At 47.1% G+C, this 26,989-nt stretch overlaps 1 protein-coding gene across 1 annotated transcript in view; it reads right to left on the reverse strand.

Annotated features, from left to right (window-relative positions):
- LOC144147135 (general transcription factor 3C polypeptide 3) overlaps nt 1–26,536 on the reverse strand; it is a 72,135-nt gene extending 45,599 nt beyond the window's left edge. The window contains exons 1-10 of the mRNA XM_077679207.1: nt 26,355–26,536; nt 26,203–26,280; nt 25,404–25,461; nt 24,021–24,098; nt 23,035–23,084; nt 17,098–17,406; nt 14,970–15,131; nt 11,114–11,201; nt 5,225–5,283; nt 3,976–4,070 (exon numbers count right to left, since the gene is read on the reverse strand). Coding sequence (XP_077535333.1) covers nt 3,976–4,070; nt 5,225–5,283; nt 11,114–11,201; nt 14,970–15,131; nt 17,098–17,406; nt 23,035–23,084; nt 24,021–24,098; nt 25,404–25,461; nt 26,203–26,280; nt 26,355–26,453 — 1,076 coding nt within the window. The 5' untranslated portion in view covers nt 26,454–26,536. The remainder of the gene's footprint in view (nt 1–3,975; nt 4,071–5,224; nt 5,284–11,113; nt 11,202–14,969; nt 15,132–17,097; nt 17,407–23,034; nt 23,085–24,020; nt 24,099–25,403; nt 25,462–26,202; nt 26,281–26,354) is intronic.
- Between the last annotated feature and the right edge of the window lie 453 nt (nt 26,537–26,989).

Genomic DNA, 26,989 nt, shown 5'->3' on the forward strand with positions numbered 1-26,989 from the left:
TAAGGTTGCGCTTTGTTTAAGCACGTGTTATTTACATTATTTACATAGGCTTGTGACACTGGCACAAATTAAAGCCTCGCAATGGGAACAGAGCCGTTCACGCTAGTTATATGCCATCCGACCGTCTACGCCGATGGACTTCACCTTGGCTGCAGTACAGAAAATGGGAGCCATAAGTTTCCCGTGTCTGCAGTTTATTGAACTGCAACTTCAGTCCTGCGCTTAGCTTCAGCAAAATTTCAAAGCGCGAACGATTAAGCTTTCGTCATGTGTGTCACGTGAATGCAGGCTGATTTCTGGGAACTTACCCAGCTTAAGCTCGAGTTTGCAGAAACCTTTTGTTAATTTTCATGCACGCAACTTCAACAGGGTAATGTTACACAGGCACTGCACAAGTGGAAGTGCATCTCACCTAATACCTGTTGTGCAGCCACTCGCCAGCTCTCGGGAAGCTCCCATTTCCGAATGCATTCCGCCCTAAGAAATTTTTCGCCCTCTGGGGGCAAATCCTTACCCCACTTCGATTTTGCAGGCTTCATATTAACAGGGCGTGTTGTTATGACCGATTATGCTTGTAAGGCGTAGTGCAATGAAAACAGTAGCAGGGACACTTGATCAACTGAAATGAACCCGTGTTTTATTGTCCCCAAGCTAAAAAAAATAATCACACCCGTTTGTAAGCATATTGCTGCTGCGCTGCCGATTTGTTCAGCAGACTACTCAACACGAGTCAAAATACCCCAAATCTTGCCAAGTTGAGAAAACAATTCGAACAGCCTTGGAATGGTGTTGGGCCCCAGCTTAGGCTCCTCACATTGTAGACCCAGCGTCTCCTTTTACAATGAAATCGTCGCTTCGAACAACATCTGTGGCGCAAAAACTTTTTTCACACACACGGACGTACTTAGAGTCATAGGAAAAAAATTAAAGCCATTCCACTCCATGTGAAAGCTGTCGGAAGTGCAGAGCAGTGATTCGCCATAATGGGCTGTAGCGCCGTTATCCGCTTACTGCTACCACACAATGCAATTCAAATTTCCCGTCTTCGCAGTGCTCGTGCACCCCCTGCCTGAAACTGCACCAGCGGGAGTTCTGTTCTTTTTGTGCTTGCTTTTCCTCCCGCACGTGCCTGCGTTGCATTGCCACTTTTTTTCGCTTACTATCGTAAAAACCAACCCAACGAGCATTCCTAACTAAATGAACGCGGGCGCTGCCGGTTAATTACGTATATTTTGCCTCAAATGTACCTACACTTTTCTTTGCGCCAAACAACGGGGAGATGTATGACAAATGCCAGCGATTCAAGAGTTTCGAATGCTTATGACTATATAAACCACTTGGCTTTCAAAGCCCCTGGGTTATGCCGCAACGACAGCCGCCACGACGACGGAACGCCGTGTGGCTCTACTTGGGTCCAGCGAGCAAGCTACGACGACAAGGGACGGCCCTAAAGTGCTCTGCACTTAAAACCACCGGTTTCCTGTCGCGGTAATGCACACCTCCACTTCTCCCACTGATCGGCGTCACTCGGTACACAAAACAACGAGAACTTCTCGCTCGCACCACTGTAGCCAGAGCGACATCCTGGTACACAGCAAGTCTTTGGCCTTTTCGCCCACTGTTCCCACACATGTGATCAAAGCTTCCTCGATGCAGTTCACAGGTCTCGTCTGGCTCCCGCCGTGCTTTCGGAGCCTTTGTGCGACGGCTGCGGCGACATTTAAACCTCTCTCGCAGTCTTACGGCCGAGTTTTGTCACCAGGAAAGCATTGAAGGACTCTGACATCGCCCCGCCTATGCCCGGGCATTGCCTAGAAGTACAGTCCTTTCCTTGTTATTTATAAACGTGAATCCTGCACTACGGAGCCTCAGTCATAAGGGTTGCGGAGACATCTGCCTGCCACAGATGCTCCTGATGCTCGCTTTTTCACTCCATTGGCCCAATTTAACGCTGTCGTGTTAATATGATGTTGATATTCTTGGGCTTCTTTCTTGGCACTAAAAACAACCTGTGCGCTCTGCTTCTCTTGTGCATCTTTTTTGCGCACTGTTTTGTGTAAACATGTGACCCTATGTTTTTTTTTTCTTGACAAAGAAGCTTGACAATAAAATTGCAGCCGGTGTGAATTCCCACAAATTTGGACGATTGTTCACTTGAGATGCATTTGCCCCTAAATTAACATGTGGCTGATGCGGTATATTAAGGTAAATTCAGAGTAAATTCATGGGGGGTGAGCCAAGAGAAATTAGAAAAATCAGTGCAGGTTTCCAAGAGAGGAACACAGTCCTACAAATCAGCTGCAACTCACGTTCTACTGGCATACTGAAACAATTGTTTGGCATCTGATGGCAAAAGTGACTCTATAACGTGACTCAGTTTCATTTTATTCTCGTCACACTACAGATCCGCTGCCAAAATTTTTAGAGGTGTGCAAATGTCAAATAGCAGCTTTCGAATTGAATATAGAATATAACAAACATTTTTAGAAGGCTAGCTCGAAAACGAAAGTACAATTTAGATGAAGCTTGGTGAGTGGACGGAAAATGAGCAGATGGTGCAGGAGCAGTGTATTGGCATGTAACGACATTTCTCACTTTTGTGGAGCTGGGCACATTAGGCAAATCTACTTGACTGTTTGAAAAATTCAATAGTAGATAGTCAAATCTCATTACCATGAACCCCACATTAACAAATTTCTCACATTTACGAATATTTTAAAAATCCCCGTGAGATCGTCTATATTTTCAATCTAAAAATATTTCAGAACTACGAATTTCCATACAGTCATCTTTAACATGCTGGCATCGCAGTTTGTTGCCCCTCATCAGAAAAACCCCTGCTGTGGTCGGTATAAAACCTGTGTCCTTGGGCTTGGGCTTGTCCTTAGCCACTGACCCATCGCAATGGATACAGCACGTAAAAGGAGGCCAAGGACGATGTTATGGAAAAAAACAAGAAAAGTGGGATTAGACTTGCCTTGTGTAGGAAATGCACACCAGATATGTGATAATTTGGGGGGGAACTGTCAAACTTCACCACTTGTGAGTGCCCAATACACTAAAATTTTCTAACGCTGAAACTCCGATAAAAGCGAATACTTAATAATGTCTTATTCGTATTGAACGCCCCCCCCAAAAAAATGTGCCCATCCACTTCGTACAGATGGTTAACCAGCAAGGGTGTAATGTGCTGCCGGTGCTTGTGGTGTTTACACGTGTGTTGCTTCTTATGGTTGACTGAAGCCTGTACTTGCAGCCAGGCTGCAGCATCGGCACGGCGTCGATGAGCTTGTAGCGACACCATCGCCATCGTCACCATCAGCGCGCAATCATCATCACAGTGCCTGGCCAACGTCAGCAGCCACGCGCCACGCGATAGAAGAGATAGAATTCGACCGAGCGCCTGGGTGGTCACTTGCTATCGCCGTTCCCACTACAGTTCCGGCCGGGCCTTGCGCCCCCCAATAAAATGTAGGAGGGCCACGTCGCCTCACCGAGTCCACGGCTCCGCTTCCTACAAGCTCATTCTCCTTTCTGCCTGCAGCATTGCTAATCCTAAGCAGCCTGCTCCTCGGAGGAAGCACATATAACATGTGGCCCATCCGTTTCAAAGTAACGTGCGGCTGGCACTTGCCACTGCCACCTTGACGCTGCTCAATCTGCACCACCCGCCATAATCACTTGGATCTGTGCTTCGCATGCTCTGCTGCAATAAACCCACCCAATCTCTGTCCCCTTACAACTCCTCTCGAACCTGTTTTTTTTCGCACATGTGCGTGGGGTTGAGCTGGAAAAGTTTTCCGCGCACACAGAGCCGCCGGATTTTCCACACAAAGCTTTGCTTTAAAAAGAACTAATCTTCCCACACGACTACTCTTCCGGCTGCTGCCCATTCACCGTTGTGGCAGCGAAGCTTTGGAAAACAGGGTAAGTACACACGTGCTGTCTCGACAAGAAGGCGTCCCAACATGTTACCTCTCAAAGGCGGACAGCTTGTCGACGAGCATTTCTTCACTGAGCTCCTGGCCTCCTTCGGGCAGCAGCTTGACCCCGCAGTGGCTGTGCAGCACCTGCATTGGCGGAACAACGTGACGATCCCACCCCGACAACCACTGCATGACGAAGAAGACGAAGATGACGCTCCCGTACAGACCCACTGCTCTCGTGGTGTGATGCCCAACAAAAAGCACGGACAGTGAACACAAAGTAGCCAAAAGGCAGGATAGCACCTGTCCTGTCTACTTGGCGTTCACCGCTCGTGTTTCCTGTTGAGTGTCATACTATGGGAACTAAAGCTCAGTACAGCATGTTGTTGGGCTTCTTGGCACTGCATTTTTAGAGTAGAAAAAAATGGGCATCAAAGATAAGACCACTGCAAAGGGGACAGGATGGGTGCATAGTCTCGTCTGCACCCATCCTGTCCCCTTTGCAGTGGTTTTGTCTTTGATGCAGAGTTTCTTCTACTCTAGCTATGCGAACTACTCCCCAACTAGCACAGCAGCAAGTTCTGCTAAACCGGTTGCTGAAGCAATCATACGGGTCCCAGGGCTGCAGGGTAGTAACCACAGTCGCGAAAACATATTGAAAACTCGTCCAAATATCAAAGCGAATAACGCAACACTTGAGGCGGGATAAAAAAAAAACTGCAGTTTACGAAATTTTGAATATTTTCAATGCGTTCCAATGTTTGGAGAGACAAATAGATACACGACGACAATTAGTTAGACACTGATTTAACTAACTCAGACACAGGGAATTAATTACGACATATTAGGAGTGAAAAAGGCTCAGATAGACACCTAGGCAGAATGCCTCTTGTGAGATGAATCAGGCATTACCTATAGCACCTTGAGCTCTTACAACCACCGCCCCAAACGTTGTTGCCTTCATTAGTGCTGACTCTACACAGATGGGGGAGGGTAACCGGCAGCTTCAGCTGCTGCTCTCACAATTGAGGGTAAGATGGAGGAGCCTTCTTTGGAGTAGCCTCACCTCTTGACTTTGGGTGAACACCACCCACTGATATATGGTCACACGCACAAGCAGATCCCGTCAACAACAACCGCACACAAGAAAAAGCCTACCTTCCAATGTTCTATAAAAGTTTTTACAAAATTTCGTACTACAATCTAGAACTCTCTTTTCACAGATATGAATTACGACAGCCCGGCACACAGGTTGGAAAGCTCCGAAGGCACTTGGTACGAGTTATGAGTGCACTCACCATCAGGGCAGCTGGGTACATCTTGTCGGTCAGCTGAAGCTCCAGCAGCATGTTGATGTCTGCGAGGGGTTCACACAAAAGGGATCAGGAGGAGAAGATGCCCAAGTAGTGAGAACATCACCCCTTTCCCCGCCAAGGCCCACCAAGGGGTGTGTTTTTCAGCTACCATGAGAGTGTTACTAGGCTCACTCAGCAATCTTCCATGGGCTCTAGCCATCTGGAAGCAGCCATGTTCATCAGCCGTGTTCACCAAGCTTCTGCTGAAAGATGTCACTGCCAACTATTAAACATCGTCATGAGTTGCTATTCTCTGTCGCCTCTAGTGGCAACTTCAAACTGGCTGGCACTCAGTGGCCACTAGAGGAGCGCTCAGTCATTGACAGTTAATCTCCGGAATTGCGAAACATCTTAAGAGAGTGCCCTTTGTGCATGAAGGTGAGGAAGCAACACGTGATGTGCATGCCAAGAAAACACCCCGTCATCACTAGCTGTAGTTGAAAAGGCCGCCGATTGCGCTTGTCGTGCAGCGGGAATGAGTCTCTGTCTCAGCCATGTAAACTAGGCCCTAGTCTTGACTGCTTAGCTGCTGGACAGCTTGAATGGTGATCGCACCAGCTCCGAAACAATACCAACCTGTTCCTCGCCAACCAAGTGACGCCATGACGTCTGATAGGACATAACCATACCAGCCAACCTGGTGACTTGGAAATTCGTAAAACCCGCGCGGTCCGGGGAGGGGGAAGGGGAGAAGGGGAGGAGGGGGGGCATCGCACTAATTTTTTACGTTCTGTGCCAAGCGCTCTCACGTTTTCGAAACCATCAGTGAAATTCGTAAGTCTTGAAAAGAAATGAGCAACAAGGCAGAAGGAGCAAATTCTCTCGTGTACGATTTTACAAACACTTGGTACAGTATTGTCGCGGCTTCGCGTCATTGCACTGCGAAGCACCTACCGCGGTCATGCCACAGGTCGTAGTGCATTGGTCGCGGCAGTCATACGAAGAGCGACGTGAACACGGAGGTCCTAACTGCCCCCGAACGACGCACTCTAAACAGGCTGGTCGAGGTGGAAGCGAATTCCGGGCATGGATGCGTAGCCCACCCCGAGAAGGCGACAAAGACGCAGCTTCTGCTGATCACGATAACAAGAGTACGTATTGCCCTTTCGTGGCGGCGCAAGGTGGCAGAGTCGTTTTAATGGATATTCCCTTTTTTTCGAAAATCGAAATATTTTTCGTAAAATTTCGGGCAAGATTCGTAAAATCGTAAGACTGGTCAAAATTCGTACATTTTACGGAAAATTCGGAAGAGTTGGCAGGTATGCATAACTATGGATGTCTGTTGACTTCTTTTAGGGCGCAGCCCTTTGGTGGCCATCTCTGGGCTGAGCCGCACTGTCGGTGTAACCCGAACAATGAAAGAAAAAAAAAAGAGGAGATTGTCGCGAAATTGGGAGGGGAGAGCGGTTTGCCGTGGCGGTGCGAGCCAGCGCTCCCCGAAAGTGTGCGGTGGGGGAGGGGGGGGGGGGGGGAGAGAAAGAGAGAGAGAGAGAGAGAGAGAGAGAGAGAGAGAGAGAGAGAGAGAGAGAGAGAGAGAGAGAGAGAGAGAGAGAGAGAGAGAGAGAGAGAGAGAGAGAGAGAGAGAGAGAGAGAGAAGTGATTTGGTGGAAGAAGTGGGGGAGAGAAGGGGGCACTATGCTGTGCCCGCACAAGGCGCTCGACGGCACGACGCTGGGTGAAAACGTGAGAAGGGCGTGCGTGTGACTATGATATGCATTCGCTTAGGATGCAGTTCGCAGTCCTTCCTGAGACACACTTCGCGCCGCCGACGCAGAGGCTCATCATCGCTGCTGTCGAGAGAACCCACGAGTGCGTGCTGCCTCAGCGCACTGCTGCTGTGCCCAAATACTGCATTAGGGGTATCGTAATCGCCAGCCAATTTTTTTCTAACACTCTCTAACTTAAAGGGGCACTGACACAAAATTTTGAAGGCGAGATAACTTCGGAGATAGATTGGTGGGAACACATATACATCATCTGCAAAATATCAGCGGCGAATACAGCCTAGAACATATTTAAAATCAATTTTAAAGTGTGCGAAACGCAACCGAGCAGCCAGCAGAGGACCACGCGCAATCGACATCCCGAGGATATGGTGTAAATAAACAACATCTAAACACGTCACGAGTTTGTGTTTGCCGCTTCTGCACTGCCGGCGTTTTTCGCCGGCTCACCCGGCTCGCCGCTCCAATCGGAGGGCCGGAGGGCGGAGCTTCTGCTCTCGAGAACGAACGACCCGATCGTTGGCGGCGGAGGCGCCGTGATTTCGTCAGCTGATCGGGCAGCTGGCCGCGACCAAAGTTCTACAGCGATTCCAGGCACTCTGTTTCTATTACTGTTTATTACCATTGGATGCGAAAACGCGCCGGAGGCACGAAAAGCCCACTGAGCTAGCCGCACGGTCGCTGTTCAGGCGGCGGCCACGGCCGCGAAGTGGCCCAGGCCGGCGCAGGTAGCTCGAGTGATAGCTTGTTACTGCTGCACGAAATTGTCCCCAAGTTCCGACCATTGTGGTTTACATGAGAAAGGAGTTAATGATGCGATGGCGGGTTGCATTAAAAATTGTCATCTGCACCGCTTACGAGAGCGGCACTCGAATATCCGCCGCAGTGCTGAGCCGAACACATCTGTAGGCGGACCTGTAGGCAGACCGGCCGGCTGCTCCCAGTGCGCGTCTTGCCACACACCGTCTCGAGCGTCGCGCGTCGTTCTTTAGCCGCGGTAGCATTTGCACTCGCAGCGCCTGCGTCACATCCACGGTCGCTTTTTAATTAAAGCCTCACGAGATCAGTACGTGGGGGCATTCGCAGAAACTGCCATCGATGCGGATTTGACAGTACTACGGCGGCTCTGCTCTGTGATATCCCTCCGACGGTCAAGTGGTCAGCTTTGTTCACACAAAATCCACAAAATCCATCGTTTCGCGGCACTCGCTGAAACCGAAACTGTGACTGGCCGCATTGAAAATGCCTCTAATTAAACAACCGTCGCACGCTGAAGCAAATGAGGTTTCTACAGGTTATAAGTAGGTCACTAGCTACTTATCGCAACAAAAAAAACAAGATGCAAAATTTTTGTGTCAGTGCCCCTTTAAAAATACCTCACTATACCTAGAAAACTTACTTCCGTGATTTCCCAAAAGCCGTTTTAAAACAAATTAAGCACCCTGAATGTGTTGTCTCACTCCTCCGCTTTCATCTGAAATAAAGCCTCCCCACCACCCCCCACCAAATCTTATTCCCGACCATCTAGCAACATATCTCTGTAAAATACGAGACACAGTACACTACTGGGCCACTTGGTTAACGATCATAATTAAAACGAGAGGTGAACAAGATGCACACATGAAGAACGACGAAGACACAAGTGGAAACTGAAGTGACAATTAATTTGACAGGTGCTCGCTTTGTTATATGCCACGTTTTTGTCGATTCTGAGCACTTCCCAAGTTCTAAACACACTCACGCCCTTTAGAAACAACAAAGTTTAAACAAACATGACACCTAATGGCGGATGCACTTAATTAATTTAAGGGGGCACACTGGTCTTAGAAACTTTTTTTGCTTTCTTACAAATTTCGATGAAACTTCATGGGCTGTTTCAGTTTTTGTAGCTGATTTCAAATGAACAATTAGTTTTGATGTTGTAAGGAAACTAGATTCCAAAATAATTACAAATCTTTCTTGATTGTTCTTGAGAACAATACAAAAAACTATTTAATGAAAATTCCCAGAAAGATATGACTAGATACTAGAACTTGTGGAGGTTGCAATGTTGCAAGCAGATTTTTTGTACGGCTATCACATGCAAGTTTACATCAATTCTAACTTCTAGGTTTAAAGTACTCCTGCTAACCAATCATAAATAATGCTACTTAATCAAACCTTGAAACACGAAATGTAAAATTTGTTTCCCTTAGTGCAAGGTTTAAACATTTGGCTTCAGGTTGCGAAAGAAATGATCTTTCTAGCTGCCCTACATTCTGGAATTTGCGTCTTGACAATTTCCTATCTCTCCGATACCGCTCTTGGCAAGTGACAAGTAGGAAATTATAAAAAAATTGTTTGTTTGTTTTTTTCGTTAAAATTGGGCCAGAGAGAGAGAGAGAGAAACTCTTTATTAAAGAGGAAAGTGCAGAGAGGTTTGCCGACATCAGTTCGCCGGCATGCTACTCTGCGGGGAAAGGAGGAGAGGGAAAAAGGTAGTAGGTGTAGTGAAGAAAAGGAGAGTAGTAGTAGTGAAAAAAAAAATAAAATATGATCCTTCTTCAGGGTAATGAGTTCAAAGGCTCTTGAGATGGAGGAACGACTACAATTTCGTGGACACACCAATGTCCTGGAGGAATTCGAATAGCGCGGACAAGATTTTGCGCTGAGCGGAGGGAGAGGGCCATGGTCCAACGGCTTTTATCAATACCTGGTACTGTTCAAGTAACGACTTTTTCGGAGGCAATACTGTCTAAACTAAGAAAAAAATGATACCTAAAAAAATGATTTTTTTGGCAACTTTTTGGTCCCAATGAACCATGTGCCCCCTTAATTAATTTAGGTTCCCACTTCATACTTTATGCGTTACAGGTTTGAGAACAGAAGAAAAGGTGGATGAGGGGTGCCGAGATCTGAGAAAACTTGGCACGAAGTTTTCACTGGCACAAAACATCGAAGCACATTTGGACAACCGTACCGTCGTAATATCTGTGTATTAGTTGTGTAACCAGTTGTTCTATTTTTTTTTTCACTTTTATGCCACTCTAAATTGTGCTATTAGTTGTGCAACGACTTTTATTATTATCATTGCCCTGTAATCCCAATTTTTGAATTGTATCTTGCTTTATGTTCTTGGTCTGCAATTGCCGTTGTGTAGCTCGTTTAAACCACCCCCCTCCCCCTTCTGTAATACCCCGCCAGGGGCCCTTAAGGGTAAATAAATGATGATGATGATGATGATGATGATGAGAGAACAAACCCTGACGTTCCCACTTGAAAGGTATAACTCTCTCTCATGCACGTACTCAACCCTTCTCCCCATGCTAAGAGACGAAAGAAAATTCCTTCTGACGGACATAAAAATTGAGGGAAAATTCCCGCTTGCCTTGAAGCACCTTGTTCAATGACGACAGCCCTACTTAGATCGGTACTGCACGTGCGCTCACAAACACGAAGTGACGAGTTGCTGCCAGCTGTGAGAGACGTGCGATGTGCTTTCCAAGTCAGTCAACCACACATCACTTGAGTGGCCAGTAAATATGCCCCACTGTCTGCATGACACCAGAATTGCGTGACATTCACAGCGTGCTAAATTACTGAAGTGCTGGATGTTGTGAGCCCGACCCATAAATTTTTAAGCCAGCAACCCCTCCCAGAGCCAAGGTGAACAGTGTTGAACAAATTCCTGCCAAGACAAAAAATTCTTGCAACGTTGCAGGACAGCTCTAGATCAATATAGTCCCTCGTTTATTGCTAACGGAGGGATAAAGGACACAATAGTCCCCATACTACTTATCTGGTCCCACTTGAGTTTCGCACCGAGATTTCGAATGGAGTCTACACTAGCCAGGATCATCGGCGCTGACAGCATTTCATCTTGAGGGGGGGGTACTACAAACCCATTATGTCACGAGTGGGGGAAGGAAGGGAAAGTGCTGGGGTGGCCTGAAGAGAGGGAAGGGGGGGGGGGGGGGGCAAGTCTGCTTCTTTTGCACCCTCCTGATGACCCTCATGGCCAGGGATGACACCACATAAAAAGCTCCCCCCCCCCCCGCTGCCTCGATTGAATAAAGCCCTTTCATAAACTATTTATTGTATGGTGAGATGCTCTGGGGAACTAACGCACCTTCGGAGGAGACGTGCGCTGGGAACTTGAGCACCGCGTTCAGCAGCACCTGCCTGGCAGCAGACAGGTTGCCCCTCTGGTGGTGGACCTGCAGACAGACACACACAGTGAGGCATAACGAAACCATTTGCCGGATTCAGTTGGATTCAGCCGGATTCAGCAGATTACGGCCAATTTTAGGGGTTACACAACAAAAAAAGAAAAAAAGAAAACTGATAGAATTGGCACAAGAACTAAGCACCCTTTCGAAGCTCCGTGTCGCAGAAAAGCGATTGAGCAGCTGGTTAGCTGCAACAGCTTCACAACTTCAGAACGAAGGTCCCACATCGTCGCAAGCCAGCGAAATGCTGCAACACCGCGATAAGCTAACAATGAGTGCTGTACTAGGTTTTAAAACACAACTAAGCCTCGCCATGTCAGACACCACTATGCACACCAAGTAAATATTGCTTTCCATCAGTTAGGCATAGAAATTCAGTACAAAAAATCCTATGAACGATAAGCTTTTTTTTCTTCAGCGTTTTACTTCACTGGAGCTCTTATGAATGAAACCGGAACAAAAACACGCCCTCTGCAGCTATATTACTGGTTGAAGAACAGCAAAATCGTGAAACCAAATTTGAAGCTATTATAGTTAGCAGAAACTTGGCCCTTGCCACCCCACTGCGGCCATTCTGACAGCTCGGCATGAAAATCTTGGCTTTGTCCAACGAGCTCACGCCGATGCCACCAGTGCATGGAAATGCCCAAGAAAAAATTCTTAAAGGGACCCTGCAACACTCTTTGAGCAGTACAAGTAAACCTGTGCGACGTTTAGATTACACTGCCAGGAATACCTGAGCCAAATATTACACGTGCACGTGAAGCGGTGAGCGCGCAAATAGATGTGAAAGACCCGGAAAAACAAACCGCTCTCTCTTCAGTTTTCCTCATTATGCATGGCCTAAGGGACGTCACATAGGCCATGGCTGCCCGATCGGCTGTCACTGGCCAACTTCGCGGCTAGATTCTCCCATTTCCGTCGTCGTCATCGCTGTGTACGAACCTCTTCTATGCCTGAACCTGTAGGCACAGTTTTGCCGTTTCTTTTGCGTTTTGAGTGCGCGCGGAGTTTGAGTGATGAGCTCAATACTTCCCTTTCAACGGGACCACTCGACTACAAACGTTTATTGCTTCAAAAATGCCCTACCAGCCCGAGCGCGCACTTGCGAGCAGGCACCCATGCCTGCTTTTTTGTGGCACCAGACCGGAAATAGGCCCCTCCGCGTTGCGGAGAAAAGGAGAAAACTACCCGGCATGTGATATATCGAAGGCCGCCGAAAAGAACGCTGCGAGCCGCCCCCCTCTCCGGAAGAGAGCGCGCAGCTTTCGTCGCCTTGTCCGCGGTCGAGTTGAGAGGGAACGATTATGCGCGATTTCTCATCGCGCGTAGTTTCGTTAATTGTGAACGGATTTTCATAATTCTTGCGGGAGGAGATTTCTGGGACAATAGACTTTATCCCAAAATACAGTACTAGTAGTCGATGGCAAGTGTTGCAGGGTCCCTTTAAATTTCGTGGGTTTGAATGAATGACTGAAAAGTGTTTACAGTAATGGCTTTTTGGCCTAATACAGGAAAGGGGGTTCAGAAAGGAAAACAGAAAATGTCTATACATAGATACACACATGCATATACTACAGTTAAATCTCGATATAACAAAGTCGTACTTGCGGGCGGAAATTTTGTTAAATCAAGAATTTCGTAAAATCGAGGTTTCGATTTTACAGTTCATTTAACCAGTTATTGAGGTTTCAAAGCCTCGCCCATCGCCCAGAGACAACTGCTATGTAGTTACCTCTCCACTTAAAGCGAAATTCGTACTAAAACTGGCCACGAAAATTGTGTGAATTGAAAGTTTCAACACTTAGGCTATGTAATTCGGATTGCCGACGGTAGTTCACGTGTCGTCGTAAAGTCGGCGCTTTTTCCGCAACGCCTCATTAAATGTGATAGCAGACTAGGTTTCCACTTCATATTCTTTTCATTTCAGTCAATACTAAACGCCGCTGCTAGTCAATTGAACCCGCGTCTATGCCCCGTGAACTTCACCCCGGCGAGGTGCTGGTTTGAAGTTACGCCTCTTTTCGTCCGTTCAGTGGTAGGCTTAGGCGCGGCGTTGAGGGGTGCGGCGGGCCAGCAGCGGAAGGGTGCTATGAAACTTTCTAAAGACTTTTTTCATGTACAAAAGCTCTGCAGTATGGGCACGGGATGCAACCACGACACTGGAGATAGCCATGATTGTGAGTCGAGCGGAGTACACGCGGTCGGACTGTGTGTAGCAGCGCTTACGTGCTCCCGCTAAAGCAGAAAGCTTACATTAAGTATCTTCCGGCAAAATTCGATTAAGCACTTACTTTTATGCCCGCTGAGCCCTAAAGAAACCGATTTCTCCGTACCGCAGCTGTCTAATGAACACGGGTGAAACGAAGACGACCACGTTCAAAGAGAGCAATTTATTGCCACCAGCACTTGATGTTTAAGCCATAGTGAACAAGTTCGTAAGCAGTGCTTAGTGTTTCTTGACCTCGTATGCTGACAGCGCTAACAAGGCTTGCTCTTACACATTCGCGTGCGCCTGCGTGCCTCCGCAGAACGTCGATGGCATCCATTACTTCAGTGGCCGTCGGTCTATCGTCGGTTTCACCGACACTTCCTCAGGCTCGTGTTCGGAACACTTTTCTTTCCCTTGGAGTGCTCATCCTGCTTACAAGACTCACCTAATGATGCACGAACAAAATATTAATGTGGTTATCAAAGAGCACAACCTACGCAGCAGCACCGTGAGGAAGGACGCATAGAAAAAAAGCTTGAAGTAGGCTTCGGCAGCCTAGCACTGGCGTAGGCAATGACGGAGACGTCAAAATGGTGGCCGCACTATTCAACCGTCTATGACCACTAGCGGTTTGAGCAGCTTCTTTCATCGCTTTGAATTGTTGTCAACCGCAGATTTCATTGCTTTTCTTTTATTTTAGCCAGTTAAGAGTTAATGCGAGTACTGAATGTTTTCAATGTAGGCTCTGAGAGGCAAAATAAAACGTGCCTCGACCGGAATTTCGTTCTTCCTTTCTTGCCGTGACTTTGTTAAATCGGAAGCACCGCACGAAATTACTTCGTAAAATCGAGATAAAAATACATGCCTTTAGCAAAATTTTGATAGAAAACTTGAAAAAATTCGTTATACATATCACGAATTTCGTTAAATCGAGGTTCGTTATATGGAGGTTCAACTGTATATGCTGCACATTATTTCGATCACCTTCCTTTCTGCTACTCACATGGCATCACCTTCAGCTGTCACACAGCACACACAATTCTACAACTTTCACATTTACAATTCATAGTTTTGCGAATTTTGTGCAACGGGGTCCTCAAAACTCCAGATTCCCGGCCAATCGCCCAGGTGGGTAAGCAGCACGAACAAGAACAAGAGCAGGATCAAGAACAAGCATTGTTCTACCACCAGCATCATGCAAAGACAGCGCACTTGTAGTGCTTCGGACTGCTATAATGAAGACCTGGGTTCAAGCCCCATTGTATCTCTCAATTGTTTTTTTGTTCTTGTTCACTCTTTGAACCAGCAACCATTACTTTGCAACAACAACAATGGCAGCAGTGGTTTTTTTGCAGTATAGGGCACTTAAGGCTTTCACCTTAAAAACAAAGGAAGACTCACGTTAGAACTGTGCAAATATAGTAACACTTCGTATAGATTAGTAATACATTAGCATTACAACATTAATAATACACCAATAATGCGACATTAGTAACACCAGCACAGAATGAACGGAGGTCGAACTTCGATGGGAAGCGTCCTACCTTGACCAGCTCGCGAGACAGCTGCAGGCAGGGTGCCCCCTGCCCCATCTGCTGAACCAGGGCAGTACAACAGGCCAGGGCACGCTTCTTCTCGCCCGCCTGCTCGTACAGCGAGCACAGCTCGAAGCGCAGCTCGGCATTGGACGGCTCCGCACGCACAGCCTGCAACGTTCGCCACACCCAGTCAGACGTCGGCAAACCCCCTTGTGAGTCGCCTCATTCTACCTCATTTGGGATCAGGCTCGCCTGTGAGCCTGAGTCAGCCCAGTGTGCCATCGCGAGTTCCAACTGGAGTGAGCCTGGACTTATGTAAGCCCGAGTTGCAGCACGTGCATTACAAACCGCATAAGTTAGAAGGCACGCAAGACACCCTCGAGCTGTGCTCCTTCCACTAGAGAACTGGTATCACTCAGAGAAACTGACCATTCCATCATGTTGTTTTTTTATTAAAATTATATCACCTGTGCACAGGTACTGAGGATCATGAATACATCGAAACGCCAAAAAGAATTGGCGGCTGTGCCATAACCGTGTGGTATGCCCTTGTGTCTTGCCACCCAGGTCAGTCGTGGAGTCCGTATTTGTGTTACACAAGGTCACAGCCTTCTGCAAGAACTTGTCAGGAAGTTTTTTTTCCTTTGGTATAAATGCTGCAAACATACCTACATGCAAAAAGAACCCCAGTTAAAGTTACAAGAGAAAAAAAGAAAATTGTGCATATAAGCCTGCTTATCAGTGAACGTTTTTTTTAAATACTGTGTATTTTTTAAGCCATACGTTACAAACAGTTATATACCGCACATCTTGAGCTCGCAAATTTATTTGAATTTCTCTGTAAATTTGGGGAAGCTTTCTCAGATTGAAGCAGCAGCACACCCCCAGCTTGCATCAACTCAAAAGATACTTTGGCAAAAATCTGCTGATATTCACACATCTGTCTTCCCTTTACATTGAACATACCTGCACACACTGTGCACGTAAAGTGCAAATATCGTGCTCGTACACTGTGAAACACAGCACAAACTGAGTGTAGGCACAACCATTCCTAACTTAGGGAAGCTTTTCCATACTAAAGCAGCGCCCCTGCACTCGTAAAGCAGCCAGAAACCCAGTCTGGAGGAAAAATCTGCTGATATTCACAAACCCAGGTTGTCTTTCCTCTGCAATGTGCAGTCAAGAGCAAAAGTTTACGGATCACAAGAGCAGCAATTTTGGGTTTGATTGATTGTTTGTAGGGTTTAACGCGCTGACGGAACGCAAGCGATGAGGCGTGTCGTAGTGGAGGGCTCCAGATTAATTTTGACCACCCGGGGATCTTTAACGTACGCCGAAATCTCGCACACACAGGCATTTTTGCTTTTCACCTCCATTAGAAAAGCGGCCGCCACGGCCGGGAGTCAAACCCGCAACCTCGTGCTCAGCAGCACAACCCCTTAGCCACTGAGCTACCGCAGCGGGTTGATTCATATTTTCATGTTCACATTTCAGTTGCACCCGACTATACCTGTGCGCACCATACACATCGTGCTTAAAATTCAGCGCAACTGCACTGTAACTACGCCAAAAACAGAGCCCAAACAACAGTGCTGTTTTGTTAAAGGAGCCATGAAGACAAAATACAAGTTGGGTTTATTAGAAAGACTGCTTAGTCTCGATAACAATGATACCAATATCATCACAATCTTCGAACAAATAACGGAGATATGAAAGAAAACGTGTGAAGCCATGGCGACCCCCTAGCCAATTTCCTGCAACTTTTATATGACATCACGGAACCTTGTTTGGCAATTGGCGGCCGCCTAACTGACCTATCGCGACGAGACATGACTGGACGTCTGTAATGGGGCCTCTAGTTCCATTTGACCGCATCACTTGAATGCTAACGTGCAGTTAACGCACTGAAAATTATGTTTTATTGTTGGCCCGTATGACGTCATTCTTGCTCATAACACGTCACTGTGGCGCAAAATTTGAAAGTTTTTAAATAATTCTTGCTTTTTTTTTTCGTTAAAAAACATCTTTTGTGGCTCTAATGGAGCTGAGTGAGATACTGAATCCTAGTTCTTTCAAATTAAACGAAGTTGTATTTTCTTTTCATGGCTCCTTTAAGTGCCCGCCCTACGCATACCTGGACGTAGCAGGCGGTGGCCTGCTTGAGGTCGCCCTGCTCGAGAGAGAGCTGCCCCAGGCGGCTCCACTCCTCGGCGTCCTGGGGGCTCAGGTAGGCCCCGATGAGGGCGAACTGCAGGGCACGCTGGGGCTCCCCCTTGGCCTCGTACACCATGCCCAGCGTCTGGAAGGGCTCCGGGGCCCGGGGCGCCAGCCGCACCACCTCCATGCACATCTTCACCGCGTCGTCGTGGCGGCCGCGCGCAAAGCATAGGTTCGCCTCCCCCATCAGGCCCTGCAGGTCGCGCGGCAGCCGCGTGCCCCCACCCTGCAAGGATGCGAGGACAGCGGACCATTGTTGACCGTGCACTCAAGCACATCGTCATCATCATCATCATCATCATCATCATGTCTGCTTGCACCCACTGTAGGACGAGGACTCAGCCAAATAAAGCTACCACACCAGAGGGGCCAACTTGTTCTGGTGAGGGTGATGAGAAAAAGACAAGCTGCCGAGACCCGTTGCAATTGGTGCTTTGACAGAACAACCTCGCAATGATGTTGAGCACAGGAAAGCAAGCGAGAATGTCATTTGTATCCCACAAAACCTGCCCAGTATGGTTGCGCCGATCTGGTGTAGCCTCCTGTGCTACACAGAGATGTTATTTCTTGCTCGACCAGCCAGCAATCCATACCTGGGCATTGCTTCCTTTCAGTGTACTTATACAACGCATGAAAAATACTACTGAAGAATGCGGGAAAGTGTCGAACGTGTATGTTCCCCCAGTGAAACCTAAGGAAATATTGCCTGCTGGAATACATGTTCTATGCATCAAGTAGCCGCATGGCGTGAGAGACGAAGTAGTAGTAGTACTAGCACGTATTGTTGGATGAGGCAGACTTAGCCTTGAATAACTGCCAGCAATTGCTCCGCCTAATCGTCCTCAATATTATATCAGATACACGCAATGTCACCACACCTCCCTCAGTCCTATTATAACAGTCCTATTATAACAGTCCTATTATAACTACACTTGCGATTCACAACAGTTTGAGAAAACAAGGATGAGAAAGGCAACACAACAACACATTGCCAGACAAGCCTCTATTCCCAAAAAGACACTGAATCACTAGACAAGATAACATCTTGCACCTTGTTCTGAAATTTTTGAAAGACACAAACCTTTGTGACTCGAAGTGGTTGGCCGCGATTAGTTTTAAAAGGTACTGCTCGGGTGGAGCAATTGCCAGCCTGCCTCCCAAAACTAGACCCACCCACCATTCATTAACAACTCACTCACTCACTTTGTTGAAAAAATGACGCTGCTGCTATATGAGCATTTACCAGCCCTGTGACGTCCCGCTTTAAGCTATTTGCGCTTAAATTTAGGGCCTGTTTTTTTTTATAGCAGAAAGAATGGTGGGGTAAAAACTGGAAGTTATGAAGTATAGAAGTACTGATGCGTGCTGCTGTTGGTACTGCGTGCACTGTGCTTGGTTTAGCTGCACAGCACTGCGGAGCTTTGGGGTTGTCTCAGACGACACTGGCCGATTAGCATAAGCGACGGTGCCTTACGTGACCGTATTTGTCAAGCAAACACCATGTTTCCCGAAATGATTATTTTCTACCTCAACAAAAACAAGCCAGGTACAAATACAGCCAAAAAGCAAAGGCAGAAAATGGCCCTTCGCGGTATGGTGGCACCATCTAGGTTGACTAACAGTAAACAACGCTCCGCAATCGGTTGCAGAGCGGTTCCAGTGATGTCATTGAAGACGTCACGAAAACACAATTTGGCGGGAGAATCCAAATTTGAACTTAGATTGATTAATTTCTGAGGGAATAAAGCGTCATTTGCTCCCGGACAAGCGCTGGGGCACTATAAAACTCTAAATCTTTCAAATCAAACAAACTTGTATTTTGTCTGCATGGCCCCTTTAACGAAACGTGATGAAGCGGTGCCGATTCACCGGCCAGTTTCTCTCCTAGTCTTTGCGACTTCACGAAAATTTGTTTGCGCGATTGGCGGCCGCCAATCGCGCAAACAAGGAAACATGACCGGGCGATCGTAGCGGTGCCTCTAGCTCCATTTGATCATAACACTGGAATGCTCAGACTGGCACGGATAACTCCATTTTTAGGGTTTCTCTTGTCATGTCTGCACTGACACTAAGTACAGTGAAACCTGATAGCTTGTCAACATTTAATTAGCTTTTTTTCTTTCCCGTGAAAATGCCTTTCGAGCTGGAACTGAGCAGGTTACTGAGGGCAAGTCCTTTAAAATTAAACGAGGTTGTTTTTGTCCTAATGCTCTTTTTAGCTTTTTCGTTATCGTGACTATTAAAATCGTTCAATTTGAACGATACCTTGGGAGCCCCTTTTCATAGCGTTCCAGCCTTTTCTGGAACAAGTAAAGCTATCTGGAGTTAGCTCAGAAAATGCCCTTTCAAAATCAGTTACGTTTTCATTTTTTCAACAAAAACATGATTTTTGACAGGCGTTTGCATCACCTGGGTGTGTGGAAAAGGGGTGTGGTCATCGTGTGTCCCTGCTAGCGAAGAAGAATGTGTGCCACTCCTAATTACTCTGCGTCAGCGTTTGGTTTTCGTTATAAGGGCATGAATGGTGAATCAGAAGACGACTTTCAATTGTCAGGTTTGCACTCTTACAGTAATAATCCCTGAAATCAGCTGAAAATATCAGGCAGTCCCTGCTCGCAAAGTTACTTTACGATTTTAGGCAGTTTTATTGCCTTTGCGTACATTGTTCTAAGTTGTGTTATAATTCTACTTACCGCAGGAACATTCACAAACAGTTTACAACAGTTTCGTTTTCGTTTCTGCATCGCGAAATTCATGTTTGGCGCTACTACGCAGTTACCCAACTTCAAGCCAACTTGCCATGGCGCCTTGAGCGTCCGCTAATGATCCTCGAAAAAAGCCTGCACTCCTCCTGGTTTCACCCAACCCTAACCCGATTTCTGTGATATGAACTTCCCAAGCAAGTCAACAGATAACACCCAGTCACCAGATATCAGTTCCGACGAGAAGAGCGCTTCAAACCAGCCTCACACACTGCCAGCTGTTTGCCTGTCAGTTTCGTTTCCATACGAGGCTATCTTCAGAGTCTAGTGTTCCTGCTTAGTTGAACTGTCTATTTGGACGGAGTCTCCAATACGTTTTGTAATGTTTCTTTTCAAAAATGTCAAGTGGCGCTGCAATGCAGGAGGCTCGTAGTGCTGATCCTTTTTTTATCGTGCAACAGCCACCCGGCCACAGTTCGCAGGTCACAATTCTAGCGCATCGCACCTTATTCCTGCAAACAAGGCTACAATAGCCAGTCAGAAGATGAGAAGATGATAATAAACCGCAAGTTTAAGTTTCCAGAGATAACTGACCGTGAACGACAACAAGCATCAACGACGGAGTTCCATTTTCAACTTCATGCATGTTTTTCCACATCGCATGCTTATCCCAAGTACTGTGCTGGCTGTAAATGCAAAGCGAGTTATTGACAAGATGTTTTCATGTTGCGTGGGGGTAAATTGCTGCCTTTGGTAATGTCAAACCGCCGCATTTCTTCCAAGGAACCACCCGAAATTGCACATTTTGAAATGGAGGTTGGGCTTCACCAAATGGCCCGAGCACCACGTGTGCTAACATTTTTTTTTTATCTGACAAACTGTTCCACGCAAGTCGACATTTCTTCTAGGGCGTGTTTTTGAAATGTTTTCCTACGAAATGTATTTTCTAATTATTTTTTTTTCTATTACCGCTGGTTTGTTATAACAATCCTTTTTTATCATTTTCTTCGGGAACTTGATAAAAATTTTGATAATTATCCGCTACTATGATGTATGAAATCATTTAAAAAGCTGGCGTAATTGGAAAGGGCTTTAAATCATGTGCATTTTGCGCTCCTGTAATTAGTGCCTAACCAATTTTTCATCAGGAAACACAACGTTTTCTCGGACCCCTAAAAAAATCGGTCAATTTTCCCACGGCAACGAAAGGGCTAAACAAATTTACAACACAAAGATAAACTGTGCAACTGGACAAACAATTATGCCACTGGGAAACAACACACCTCCTCCCAGTAAGTCGATACTATGAGGCCTATTTTTTTACACATTTCAAAAAGGCTTCACAATGGTCAAGAACAGAACAAATGCTTGCACCACCGGGTGAGAACGTTCAAAATACTCTGTCGGCATCATTGGATTGAGAACTCATCACCACAAGAAATTATCAGAAAATGTTTCGTCTTACGGAGTCACCTTGTACGATCGCTGTCGAGGTTACAAAAAAAAACAAGCACAAATGAGACACAGGTTAGGAAATCTGCCAGCAGCGTTATGTGCCAACCGAAACTGTGGATGCCACAACAGGAGATAAATGCTATAGGTACAGAACGCTTTTAAAGTGTGCAAGTCGTTTCACTTTGAGCTCATAACATGATCATACTTCGGAATATACTTTTAACTCCCCGTTTGCAAAAGTAGTACCATGCGCAAAGGAATTGACAAATGTATTCAGCAGTAACAGTTCACAAACCACGAGGAATAAAAGTGAGATCTATATACACCCTGGTAATTGTTTGCTCGACGATTTGAGCAAGGTAAACACACAAGAGTAAAATAGAAAATAAGCGCGGTACAACACTGCTGCGAATACTTCACAACCAGCCCGTTGCGATGTCATGGCCTGCTAATTACAATTCTCCAAATGTCTCTGCTCCAAAATTCAAGGGCTATTAGGGGCGAAGCCCCTTAGGCGCTGGGGTTGTTGGCGTCCCCTGTCGTCGTCGTAATCATCGTTTCAGGTACTCAAGGTACTAAAACACCGGGAAACTCGTTTACTCCTCATGCTAGAACGTAACAAGAACTAAAAAAAAACAATGGGACACTCGTTTATGCTTCACTCTGGAGCACTTCGTAACGGGTACTAAAAGAACACCGGGACACTCGTTTACGTTTCATGCTAGAGAGCTTCGTGCTTCAAAGACAAGATACGTTTACAGCAAAGCTGTATACCTCTACCCCCCAATGGTTTCATCTCCATTGGCAAAAATGCCAAGGTGCCAAATATACACTTATGCACTGCATGCTTTCCCCCCCACCAGGTTTCACGTTAGTGGAGACGGGCCGAGATTTTTTTTTTTCTGCGTCACTACATTTGTATTTTGACGACCCAACATCCTGTCCTTAGACACATGGAAACGATATGTCATGCTGAATCGGAAAGTAAACAAGATTTAATATAAACGCCGACTTTTACTGAAATTACTTGGGTGAGAATGCAGCGTTGAGGCAAAATACAGAATCGAGCACTGCCAACTGCTTCAGAACACCCTCCAAGCATTCCCACTTGCACAAGCGCCTCCCCCCAAGTTTCGCGACTGTGGCATCACGAATGGTCTCGACAGATAGAAGGAAGACACCATGCCCAAGCATCTGTCAAACAACGCTCCAGTTCTTCCCGAGAATGGCGATTAGCTGAGGGTGTGACAGATTGATCTCGTTTCTTTTTTTTTTTTTTCCATTCTTTTTCTGGAAACTCTTTATGTAGCTTTGAGACCGACCGAAATGCTAGCAAGCACTTCTGAACTAAATTGAGGGACTAGCTGCATGCATGCCCATCAATCCTGTACCCAGTTCATCACTGCGCAGAATTGAAGGAAAACAGCCACGAGTAAACCTGCCCTAAAGAACTGTAGACTTGACAGCTTATCCGTGTTCTTACAAGCTGCCAAGCTACAACCGCCATCCTGAATTTCCGTATTTTTTTTTTTGGGGGGGGGGGTTGCTTTTTCAGTACTTTACTGTATAGGTCAACTAAAGCAATGCAAATTTCAGTGCTGGTCCATAACCCACACCCATTCTCTGCGCTCCATTCTGCTCGGAATGACTCAAAATAGTGCAATGTGGAAGCCAATGAGGGCAGGTTGCCGAACTACCTTGCTCTTTTTCAGCCGGGGCCGGAGGAAAGCGTCCTCTTGAGCATCATCTGCAAAGCGCCAAGGGTGAAGTCAGCATCTCCAGAGGCATCGGAGCCAGCAAGGCCCCCCTCAAGTCTTTGAGACAGCCACAAGTAGCAACAGGCACGACAAAGTCAAACAAAAGACTTGTAAACACCCCCCCCCACACACACACACCCACACACACACACACACACACACACACACGCAAGAACAAGCAATAAGGCCAGATTTAAATTTCCCAAGAAAAAATCGACCATCTCCTAACGCCGTCTTATGTAGTCACCAGAGAAAACTAACTAAAGAAGGAAAAAAAAAAATTGAAATCGTTCCACTCAACGTGAAAGCTGACGGAAGTGCAGAAAAAGTGATTCCCCATAATGGGCTGCAGCGCCGTTGTCCGCTAACTGCTACCACCCACAGCAATTCAAATTTCCCGCCTTCTCAGTGCTCGCACGCCCCCTGCCTGAAACTGCGCCAGCGGGAGTTCCGTTCTCTTTGCGCTTGCTTTTCCTCCTGCACGTACTGGCGTTGCACCGCCATCTTTTTTTCGCTTAAAAACACAACCCAACAAGCGTTCCGAACTAAACGAACGCGGGCACTGCCGGTGCCGGATATACTTTGCCTCAAATGTACCTGCAGTTTTCTTTGCGCTAAACAACAGGGAGAGTATGACAAGCGGCAGCGGTTCACGAGTTTCAAACGGTTATGACTATTTAAACCGCTTGGTTTTCGAAGAGACTGTGCGGCGCCGTACGAGGGGTACGCCGGGCTCTACTTGGGTCCGTTATCTCGCAGCACCGCCTGATTCCGGCAGTCGCTTGACATCGACCGTTACAGCGAGCTACGACGACAAGGTGAGCCCCTAAAGTGCTCTGCGCTTTAAAACATGGAGAGAAATACCAGCTAGCATGCAATGGGCATCCATTCAGGCATGCGGGAAAGACTAAGAATGCAACACCCACCTTCGTCCTTCAACCCTCCCTCGCGGTTCGACAGGGAGGAGTCCATGCCGTCTGTGAACTCGGCAAAGGTGATCTCACCTGACCACACACCCAGGGAACAGTGAAAGTTGGAAATTAACACACCAAGCATCAAATCCCGCTCATGGTTACCACAATTAACTTAAAAAAATTTGTATTAAAAAGCTATAACGTACACTAAGAGCATGTAAGGACGTAACAAGTGCCCTTGATAAATGCCAAATACTTCTGAGCAGGTAACTTCTAGTACCATTTCTCAGCAATTTACGCACAAAATGAACCAACTAGCCTGGCTTTAGGCATGCCAGTTGCCCCTGAATGCCTTGACATATAGGTGACGACTCTTGCTGCCATTCAGGCAATAAAAATTCCCCTTCGAGGCGTATGCCACTTTCTGCAACGATTCGTCGTCACTCAAAAAAAAAAACCATGCCCTCTAGGCCTGTATTCTGTGGCAATGCATAAGGGAACCTAAGTGTTGTGCTTATATTGTCCAATTTAGAGAGCCCAGCAATCACCAGCACATGTTTACCATGCTAGCGCGTGGCACCGAAACCAGGATCAGGCAATGTTGGGTGAGCACGCTCTCAGTTGCACCCGTTGATTTGCGCATGACTGAGAAAACTGCCAGAAATATCTTTTTCGTCGCCCTGACCCATCAGAGCGAGGTAGCGAAGTGCTCAGGCGTGAATAGGCGCATCGAGCGCAGGAGTGCTCAGCCAAATTAACTCTGCATGTGGTCTGTACATTGTTAAGAACTCAATTTACCAACCGAAAAACGTTGCAACGCAGAAAGCCACATTCAGGGATTGGGGATGCCGCATACCTTTCTGACAAAATGTACTTACTGACAGCCCACCAGCTTACACGGTTTGTGTGCTCACAGCAAAAGATAAGTAATGCTGTAAAGTGAGTTTTAAGGGCGTCAAAACCCAAAACAATGAATCCAGTGGCAACAGAAAGGCACTTAAAGCGCGCCGGCTTCGTCACTTATGTAGCCGCTCTGTAAATACACTTGAAGCGAAAACCAATATCACCTGTGGGTACGAGATTTCGGCGCGTGTTAAAGATCCCCAGGCGGTCAAAATTGATCCAGAGCCCTCCACTACGGTGCGCCTTATCGTCTGCATTGCATCGGTGCTTTAACCCCAACAATCAATCAAGTAGGCTTGAAGCAATGCCAGCTGCAATTATTCAAAATAAATATTACACAACTTGACCCATAGGGCCAGGCGCTTTTGTGGAGTGCTGTATCACCGCCTAAACACCACTTACAACGTGGGTAGGGGCAGTGAGAGAAGACGCTTTGGCGAGAAAGCGACTCCCCCAACCACGCAAAAAGACAACTAAACTAGATGGACTTGCCGTTGATGTACTTGTTGGTGAGCACCGAGCGCAGCTTCTCCGCATCATCGGCGGTCCCCTGTGGAAACAGTTGCGATTCCGTTAACGAGGCAGGCCCTATTACAGTGTTCAAATGACCAATGAGAATGAAGCAAAAGCACAACGATGCACAGCAGCTGCATGATTAAAGGTACTGCCAAACGGTAAAAACAGTGCTGTTCCCTCCAATAAAAGGGGAAAAAAGGGCTGTGAACACACTCATGCTTGTACAGTCACGGACAGACTAAGCTGAAACAAAACAACAGCAGACGACAGATACTGGTAGCGCGGCCCACAAAAGAAATCTCCGACGAGATTAAATGTGTTGCCGTGCGAGTCGGCCCGTGTCGACTGCTACACAAAAGATCCTTCTGCCAGCACGTGCATGTTTTGTCCGATTTCGCTTATCTGGAAATGACTTCTAGGAGCCCGCTTACGTCTGAAAGTGATTCACTGGATCGGCGGTGTTTTGGGCGACGAAATGAAGTGCATATTTGTAAACAGCTTTTTTTTGTTGTTGTTGTTTCACCCTGGTAAGCCCTGATTGCTTTCTTATTTCGGTCAGATGAGCGTGCATGCACTCAGCATGACGAGAAGAAAAGCAGTCAGACAAAAAGTTTTCAGACAAGGCAGATCACGGAAAACGCATGCGTGAAAGTTGCCGAAAACGCATGCCGATCACGGTGTCGCAGAGTTCTGTCTTTTAAACGAGCCCCAGAGGGGGGGCTCGAACACGCAACGTCGTAAGCGAAGCACCCGACTCTGCGCGTCTCAAGCTCACCGTTGCGCCGGGCGGGGCCTCATCTTCTTCGCTGCTCGAGTCCAGGGAATCGCTGTCATCCTGGACCAGGCCCCCTCGCTGCAACAGCGGGAAAACGACACCCCGCCGTCACCTACGCGGCCCGAAGTAGTCGACCACTGGCCAACGCTTACGTTTTTCTTCAGCGCCTTGTAGGCCTCCCACTGCTCCTCGGTGATGTCACCCAGCAGGCTGCTGAACGGATCAGCCGCACCGCTTGTGCCTTCCGCCATGATCAATGTCTAAAGAAACCACACAGCGCAGGCACAAACAGCATTCGAGAATTTGAATTCGCGACACTTCTAGGGCGCGGCCATGATGATGATGATGATCGTTGTGGCCAGAAACCCTTTGTATCGGGCGGACACCGAAATGTCCAAGCCAGGTGGAAAGTTAACAAAATACATATAAAAAGAAAAAAAAACCGGCTGAATGCCTAAAGTCATTGCACCGTCCCCACCAGCGAGAAAGCTAAAGGTAGCAGTTTTCCTGCAGTCTTGTGCATATGGTACACTGCATGCGTATGTACGTCCACTGCACTGTCACCATTCACTGCAGTTCACTCGTGCGTTCACTGCACCGTCACCACAGCCGCACCCAGCCGAACCGATCGCTGCCAGAGTTGCAGTCGCTCTTTCGTCGTGTGTACGTCCATGGCATTGTCGACACCAACCGCAGCGCCGCGTCGCGGTTGATGCCCCCTTCGATGTAGCAGACGCCACGGCCGGACTCGACTCCCTTTCCGTGCAAAAAGAGTCGAGTCCAGCCG

This window comes from Haemaphysalis longicornis, unplaced genomic scaffold, assembly GCF_048455015.1.
Source record: "Haemaphysalis longicornis isolate Haplotype H1 unplaced genomic scaffold, Haemaphysalis longicornis Haplotype H1 scaffold_7, whole genome shotgun sequence".
NCBI lineage: Eukaryota > Metazoa > Arthropoda > Arachnida > Ixodida > Ixodidae > Haemaphysalis > Haemaphysalis longicornis.